At 38.9% G+C, this 9,049-nt stretch overlaps 1 protein-coding gene across 1 annotated transcript; it reads right to left on the reverse strand.

Moving 5' to 3' along the window:
• Positions 1-321: 321 nt before the first annotated feature.
• LOC147641431 (putative L-cysteine desulfhydrase 1) lies at positions 322-2,404 on the reverse strand. The gene is made up of 2 exons (XM_086821373.1): positions 1,828-2,404; positions 322-1,542 (listed from the first exon to the last, which is right to left on the reverse strand). The coding sequence occupies exons 1-2, from the start codon at positions 2,176-2,178 to the stop codon at positions 502-504; spliced, it is 1,392 nt and encodes a 463-aa protein (XP_086677499.1). The 5' UTR covers positions 2,179-2,404; the 3' UTR covers positions 322-501.
• Positions 2,405-9,049: the final 6,645 nt, after the last annotated feature.

A 9,049-nucleotide genomic window follows, 5' to 3' on the forward strand; every position in this document is an offset into this window, starting at 1 on the left:
AATCACACCTGAGAGAGCTTGCTGTCATTCCACCACTCCCATGAGACAAAGAATAAAACAAATTAAGCAACATAAGACACAAAAGAGGTTAAGGTTAGAAGTAAAGCCTACTCTAATCAAAGAGGTTAATGTTAGAAGCAAATCCTACTCTAATCACACAAATCCACTCCTAATCACCCCAATAGCACACACAATCACACAAAGCAACTCAAATACTATTCTAGACCACATTTCTTCAACATCCTATAAAGAATTTGCATCTAAGGGCAAGATAGAGTGAGAAGGCCATTGACAGCACAATCCTATTCGGGGGAAAACCGCTTTGCTGCAAATAATGAGCACTAAAAGGGTGATGTATACATTGTAAAACACGTATCTTTCAATAAAACCTAGGATCAAGCCTTGCACTTCAATAATATACATATTTCTTGATGCTGACTGTTGGAAATCAATGGGAAAAACACTCATGCTTGCCATACAAGTTTGCAATAGGGTAAAGCACTAGACCAAAGCATTTGCCACTAGAAGTTTCACAGCATCTCTGAGCCTTATGTAATCCCCCAAACTGTTGTAAATCTGATGAGATATCCTAACATATGCAGTGACACAAGAAGTCCCTGCGTAATTATCCTGCAACTCCAAAAAGGTGATCAAAGACGTATCCAAAGCATAGTAAACTGGAACTTCAATTCCAAAATCTTGGCGAAAACGTGTCCTTAGGTTCAAGGCATCATCATGAGAGTGGACACTGAGTGCATTAGGAAGCCCAACCATGATCATTGATGAACATAACTCTGGTGGTGTTCCACAATGTGTTCCCCATGCTTTTGCCAGCATCATGCCCATTGATGTAACATTACAATGGTTATAGTCTTGCACCGCCTGTATTCCACCCTTGAATTTCTTAAAAAACTCTACGGCATTGGTTACAGCCAGCTGTGCACTATAATCTCGGGTTCCAACCCATGCACACTCTTTGCTTAGCCCATTTTGATAATTGTGAGAAACTACTGGGTGATGAAGATCCAATAAGTGTTCAGACTTGCAATACATAAAAGCAACAGAAAGAGGGGTGAATAGCCACTTGTGTAAATTGCTACTGTAATAATCAGCATCTATCTCCTGCATGTCTATGTCAACACTTCCAATTGCATGTGCGCCATCCACAAAGACCTGATCCACTCCTGCTCTTCTGCATAAGCTCACGAGCTCCCGGATGGGTAAAACCATGGATGGCATGCATGTTATGTGATCAATCAATGCAAACCTTATCCTTTGAGACTCTCTGTGTGCTTGCTGCAAAGCAGCATTGAAGGTGGCTAGAATTTCCTCACTAGAAGTGACTGGGAAGGGCAACTTTACCTCAATCAAATGTGCACCTACCCTCAGAAGATATGCTTTCAATGCCTTCTTTACAGCCCCATAGGAGAAATTCAAGGCCAAAACCGCATCTCCTTTCTGATAATGCCCTTCCAGGAAATCCCAAGCAACTCTTTGCAGCACCATGGCCACGGCAACTGTGACATTATCTAAGAGAATGACCTGCTCAGGTGCTAGAAAAAAACATCCGTATTAGTTATGAATGCCTGCTTACACAGAAAGGAGTGGGGAATGGTTGTACGGACACCCATTCTGCACAGAGTTCTTGTAAAGAATGGGCAGACGCCATCCATTCCATGCCATCATGGTCATGACATCATCAGAACCTGGATGTAATTAACTCTCTGATCAACAGATCAGACCTTGCAGAAAAAATTGACCGGCGGTATCATGTGTGATGTGCCATAGGGAAAAACAACCCATTTGAGAGAGGAGATGAACACGGACCTGGTCCACATGGGGCGAGTGGATGAGGGAGGCCACCGCCTGCCTGCTTGCCAGCACGCCATCTTCGAGGGGGCCGAAATAGAACTCGTCGGGCTGCTGCAGCCAGAGATCGGCCCACCGGGCCTGCGCCGCCAGCACGGAAGCGGGACAGCTGCCGAAGCTGCCGTTGTTGATGCGGGCAACGCCGCCCTCGTGATGCCGCCCGAACTCCGCACGTATTAGCCCCTCCAGCCCCTCTTCCGCACCCTCCACCCCTTCCGCTAGCTCCAGCACGCCGCCGCTCTCCATGGTGACGATCGGGGCGCCTGCCTCTCCGCCGTCGCACGCCGACGCAGCCTCCTCATAGGCCATTGCTTTTGCTTAAACACGGGCTTGCCCTCTTCTAGGCTCGTGAAACTAAACGAAAAGAGACAGAGCCTGTGTCACACAGAGGGAGACATAGCACTGCACAAACCAAGAGAACCTCAGGCGTGCACATGACGATGACCGCCTGCCTACCTCCGCCGGCCGTGGTCGGCCGACGGGGCCTTTCATGAATGGACAAATCCAATCAGTGAAATCAACTAGAATGTATGTCAAATTAAGACAGAACATACTAAGATAAATTGTTGTACAAAATCAATAAATCAACTAGAATGTATGTCAAATTAATTAAGACAGAACATACTAAGATAAATTGTTGTACAAAATCAATAAATCTTTTGTCAAATTCTTAGATGTCAAGATATCATGTAAAGCAAAAGATGTAAACATACCTTGCATTTGTTGTTGATTAATCATGTTGCAAAGATAAACTTACGCATTAAGTATTGAAGAAAGATCTCATTACATTCAAAAATTTAAATTCTATATTTTTGTATGTTGCTTCAAATAATAGTATTTGGTGCAATGTGTCGGATGCCCTTTCAAGTTGTTATACCCTTTGTCAGTTATTATTTCTTCTAATGCTATCTGTTGTTGCTCTAATACTCTAGCTATAACTAAGCTTGTAGTTGAATGCAAAATGGAGAATGTGGAATTCTTGTGGAAGGGTTTGTAGGCTTCAACATCTTTCTTCATTCTTGTAAGATTCCTCCTCAGCCTGAATATCAAATAAGCCTCTACTTCAATCCCTTGTAATCATTCTATGTTTCTGAATACAAGAAAATATCATTTTTCCTTGTTTTGCCTAGCGAGATAAAAATTTCTAGAAAGTGGTAAATTAATATTGGGATATTTTTTGATAAATAAATTCTACAAATATCAAAAAAATGTTTCCCTGAAATAGAAAATGAAAATAGATTTTCCAAGGTGCAATTGGAATTAATTAAAATTGATTCAGAAGACCTTAGCCTAAGGGTCCAGATTTTTGAAATTTTTTTGATTATGGTCCAATTAAGGTTCCTATGGACCAATAAGATTAATCCAAGTGTTGGGACAAGATAAATCCAAAGAATAAAAGAAAATACCCAAAAATGAGAAAATGCCCACATAAGATGAAGAGTTGACCAAGTACTAGGTTTATTAGTTAAAAATTATGAAGTATTAATAAAAAAATGAGATATTTTGGAGTAATCATTCATTTTTGATACATGTGTAAGGAAAAGGGAGACCTTCAAGGAGGTGTCTATTTCACATGCTTGGATGAGTTTAAAACTCAAAAATAATAGGATATTTTTATCTCTCCTCTCTCCTAGATCAAACCAAATCAAAAAGGGAGCCAAACTGGTCCAAAACTTGTCCAAATTCAGCCAAACTGAAGCTGTAAAATTCTAGAACTCGGTTGGACTCAGTTAGTGGCCTCCCTCTCCTATAAATAGACCCTCATTCCTTTGTATTATTATCTGTGAATTAAACTATGTTGGTATTACTCTAAACTAAGCTTAATTTCTATTATCCTCTAAACTAAGGTTAATTTCTATTATCCTCTAAAAACCTCTACAAAATTGAAGAGATTGGAGCTTCTCTCTCTCTTCAATCTTCCTTGGTGACTCCTACAATATATCCTCTAAACTAAGCTTAATTTTTATTATCCTCTAAACTAAGCTTAATTTCTATTATCCTCTAAAAACCTCTACAAAATTGAAGAGATTGGAGCTTCTCTCTCTCTTCAATCTTCCTTGGTGACTCCTACAACATACCATACCAATTGATTGGTTGGGGGCCTCTACTGTAATCAAAGAATCAAGTAAATTAGAAGGTAAAGTGTGGATTATTGTCTTTTTCTTATTAAAACTCCAAATGCTTCTCTTCTCAACCCCTCTCAAGCCTAAGAAGCTTTAATTTGAATGGCTTTTGATTACTATTGAAGTTCTTTTGTAATAAAGAAACACATAAATTTCTATTTTATGCTTAATTTTAATGGTTTTTAAGCATTTCTCTCTCTCCCCCCAAAGAAAGGTCATTCCTATGACCTATTCTCAATCCAAATAAAGCTTCTCATGAAGCATTTCTCTAATCCAAAAGTAATTTCTATGCTTGTCTAATTGGAGACCAAAATAATAGCTTTTTAATACTTTTATGATATTTATTTCATAGAGAAATTATGAATCAATCCATAATTGGATAATGATCCAGATAATTAGTGGTCATTCTAATCATATCAATAGTATTAAACTTCATTCTTTCAATTAAATTGAGAATTATCATAGCAGCGGAGCTATGGTAAAATTTCTGTAAAATAAACACATAAAACACTTTCATTCATAATATAAAAAGAGGACTTGCTACCATATTCTAGGAATTATCTTCCTAGATTAATTGAATGATTCTCATTGTAATCATGGAGAAATTAATTTTTATGTTTATGTATAATTAGTAAATTAGAAAAAAGAGAAATTTTTAGTAATTTAATTCTATGTTAAAAGAGTAATCCCCATGTATTCCAATGATTTAGAGAAAAAAATTGGAATGCTAAAATAATGTATATTTTATGAAAGATTTTAGTTAAATTTATCTTTTTGTATAGATAAATTTTTATGATGAAAGAGGAATTTCCACCATATTGAAATTCAAATATTTAAATAAAGAAAGTATAATTCCTAGTGCAAACGAATTAATGAAGATTTTTATTTAATTTTTAAGAGAAAATATAGTTAAATTTATCTTTTTGTATAGATAAATTTTTATGATGAAAGAGAAATTCCCACCATATTGGAATCCAATTAATTAAATAAAGAAAGTGTAATTCCTAGTGCAAAGGAATTAATGGAGATTTTTATTTAAATTTTAAGAGAAAAATTTAGTTAAATTTATCTTTTTGCATAGATAAGTTTAAATGATAAAAGAGGAATTCCCACTATATTGGAATTCAAATGTTTAGATGAGAAAAGTGGAATTTTTAGCTTAAAGGAATTAATGGTTATTTTTATGTAATTTTAAGAAGAATTTTTATAGATTTAATTTATGGAAAAAGAGGAATTCCCATGATAATTGGATTACACTCATTAAAATGAGAAAAAGAAGGATTTCAAGTTTATTCAAAAAAATAGGTATTGATATTTTAGTTAAAAGATGAATTTCCATGATATTTGAGAAAAGATGAAATTGAATTAAATTCTAATGTCAAAAGATGAGTTTTCATCATAATTCTACTTATTATGTGGAAAAAAGAATATCTTGGATATTTGAATTGGTAAAATCACTAAATGGATATTTACCCAAAAACTAGATGTTTAGTTGAAAGGAATCCTGGTAGAACTAAACTGAATAAATTTAGTTAGACAACATGAGGTCGGACAGTAAACCTAATTGTCCTTCTCTCGAATTGAATCAGATAAAAACTTCGTGACCAATTCCAGTTACTAAATCCAAAGAATAGACTACCGGAACTAATCTAATTTTTCCCTGACCAATCTCACCAAGAATCTAGTTGGATAAATGGATAAAATGACGGGTAGATTACCCTCATGAGAGATCAAGGATCCTCATTATGAAACTGGGAATTATTGGAAAAAGGGTCTTTGGAACCGATCTCAAACTGGAATCTCACTTACATTGGAAACTCTGTTTTTCATTCAAAGGACTGTTTTACGCCAGAATGCTGGAGGAAGCATTTGGCTTATGTTTTTCTAAGAGGAGGTTCGTTTTGGAACAGCTGGCGGGGAGTCGTCAAGAGACGTCACCAGCGGCAAAGCCTGCCGAGGTCTTGACCAGCCTCGGTACGGTTAAAATGGTATGCTTCCGGTACGATGGGCGAGGACGGACGAAGCAGTCCCTGAGTGAAGTGCTAGGACACCTAAGGAGGATCCTAGAGGGTTCTGACCACGCGATGCACGGGCTCGTAGTTGCTAGGACACCCAGGCGTACGTCGAGGAAGATATCTGATGGACAAAAAGGAAAGGTTTTTGGGAACAAAAATTTGTCTCGTTGGTTGGCCAGCTGGTCTTCAACAGAGAGTTCAGAGGATGCATTTTTGTAATACATTGGACTTGGAATTTTGGAAAATGATGATCAAAAATATTATGATTTTATTCAAGGATTGTCTTAAAGCCAGTCGAATCTGTTATAAATGGCAATTTCATATTGGGTGTGTATGTGATATGCCTATTTGATTTTTGCATGAATCGCCGGCTAGGGGGCCTGGGAACTCTTTTCCTCAGTACTCGGGCAAAAACCCAATCAAATCTTTATAAAGGAATCCCACCAATTCAGTGGTCGGGTGGTTGGTTAACCCATGGGCCGGATGGGTGGATCGGAGGATTCCTGATGAGAAACAACTAGATATACGATTAGTTACGTTAATCAGTTTAAATCCTGAGAAGACCTTGTTCTGTGGGAAGGGATCATTGGTTGTGCCTTGGAAATGAGAAAAAAAGCGGTGATTCCATGGACCAAAGGCAAGTCTCTTCTTGATCTGACCATGTGACTTCAGGTTCGGTCAGATCAGTTTAATTTAGTCAAGATTTGACTCGTTAGAGTGATCTCCTAAGTTAGAAGATTTTTTCCCTTCCTGGCGAAATCGCCCGTGCCTTCCGGGCGAGGGGAGTCGTCCGGGACCGCCCCCGGGCTAGCCTCTCGTCCCCCCGGACATCCGCGGGTGAGGCCCCGAGTGTGCAGGACCCCCACCTTGCGCGGGAGGTCGACGCCGCTTCCGTCGTCGTTCGACAGGAGCCCCAGAGCGGGCGGGGACCTCACAGCTGGTATATCTGAGCGTTGTTGAAAGCTAATAAGGATAAACAAATTCTTATCGGCCTCCAGCTCAAGGATTGCCCATCTCCTTCTATGGGCCAAGGAAGCGAGGGTCCCAAAGTTTCAAGACAGACTCCTTTATATCAGTCCAATCAGGGTCCCTAGCGCCAAAATCAGGGTAACCCCAGAAGAGTGCCAGCTCACAGCCTGCAGCCTCCATGCAAAGCAGTCTCTAAACTCCCTCCCAGAATCGGAATAACCAAAGAGAGAGAGTTCCACCTCAGACTGCATCAGCCAGAGCAGTCACCATAGCTGAGGATGTGGAGGAAGAGAAAGGACAGATTTATTGGAGCACCCTTTTCGATCGGTCCCGATGGAACACGCGCTTGGATCGAAAAAATTTGTTCAGTATTTAATGTGAAACCCGACGGTCTGGAGGAGAGAGAGAATCATATCCGGAAGAATCTGAAAGATTATCTTGGAATAGTAACCGAAAAATCTATATTCTTTATGGGAGATAATCTGTTAGAAATATCTCTAGCACGATTTTTAATTCGATGCGGAATGATCGTTTACGAAGTAGGTATCCCTTACATAGATAAGAGATATCAAGCTGGCGAATTATTGCTTTTGCAACATACTTGCAAAAAGATGAAAACACCCATGCCACGAATTGTTGAGAAACCGGATAATTATAGTCAAGTGTAGCGTATGCATGAGCTGAAACCTAATTTAGCAATTACCGGGATGGCCCACGCCAACCCTTTGGAGGCAAGAGGTATTGATACAAAATGGTCTGTCGAATTCACATTTGCCCAGATTCATGGATCCACTAATGCAAGAGATGTTCTTGAGCTCGTTACTCGTCCTTTGCGGCGTAATAACGACTCTATTCTGGGTTGGGGCAGTCTATCGAAACAGACGGTAGAAATCTAAGTTAAATGATTTTGTTTTGAAATTGCCCAGTAATAATAATTGGTCACTAATCATTATGAAAGAGTATATAAAAATATATAAAAGTTCTTAATCATAAGATTTGTTTATTTCATTTTTATTTTCTATGATTGAGAAGAAAGCTCCCTCCTAATTTTATTGATAGAATTCTTATTCTGGGTGTACAAATAATTATCAAAATCATTTGGAAAATTGAGCATCAGGGGAATAACCGTCAATTCTCGGTCCTCTAGACTCCAGCAGAGTACCAGGGTAAGAAATTCAAGCTTTTGATTGATTCAGGCACTACTCATTCTTTTATTTTCCCAGGATGTCTGCGTAAATTAGTCCTAAATCAAAAATCAGGGAAACCTATGCAAGTGGAATTAGCCAGTGGGAAGATTCTTTTCACTCACCTTGAGACTAACCTTATTCAATTTAGCTTAGATGGGAACGTAACAGAGTGCCAGTTCAGAGTCCTACCCCTGGGAATATATGATGGAATCCTTGGAATGGATTGGCTCCAAAAGAACCAGGCTGACATTTATTGTCACAAAGGAACCATCTCTTTCCTAGACCTTCACGGGAATAAAGTTCAAGGAATTGGAATTTTCAGATCCCCAGTGCTGCAATTAGTCAAGGCTTCTAAATTATTAAAAGGGCTCAGAAAGAGGCAAGCTGTGTATGTCGTTAAAATGAATCCAGTAGACAAAATGTAAAGCTAAAGAACCAGAGTGGTTAAGTGAGTATGCAGATGTATTTCCTGAAGAGCTGACTGAGATGCCTTGTCTCGTGAAGTAGATCATGGTATCAAATTAACCCCCGGAGCTCAGCCAGTAGCCCAGCGTGCATACAAAATGCCAGTCCTTGAAGCCATAGAACTTAAGGAACAGTTAAGACAACTGTTAGAGCAAGGATTTGTCAGACCCAGTGTCTCACCTTGGGGTGCGCCCGTTCTCTTTCAAAAGAAGAAAGATGGAATGTTAAGACTCTGTATTGTGACTACAGAGGACTGAATCAATTAAGAATTAAGAATAAGTATCCTATTCCTAGGATTGATGAACTTCTGGATCGATTAAGTGGTACCCAAATGTTTACAAAGATAGATCTCAAATCCGGGTACTACCAGATCAGAATCAAGGAGTAGGACATCCCAAAGACAGCATTCAATACTCGCATT

This window comes from Cibotium barometz, chromosome 2 (assembly GCF_041138505.1).
Source record: "Cibotium barometz isolate CiBa-2024 chromosome 2, ASM4113850v1, whole genome shotgun sequence".
NCBI classification, from domain to species: Eukaryota; Viridiplantae; Streptophyta; class Polypodiopsida; order Cyatheales; family Cibotiaceae; genus Cibotium; species Cibotium barometz.

Bases quoted from the DNA above. Each gene is read 5' to 3' on its own strand.
- LOC147641431 (XM_086821373.1), bottom strand. From the start codon at position 2,178: ATGGCCTATGAGGAGGCTGCGTCGGCGTGCGACGGCGGAGAGGCAGGC. The intron at 1,543-1,827 runs GTCCGTGTTCAT...GCACCTGAGCAG, and splicing joins ACTCGCCCCATGTGGACCAG to GTCATTCTCTTAGATAATGT.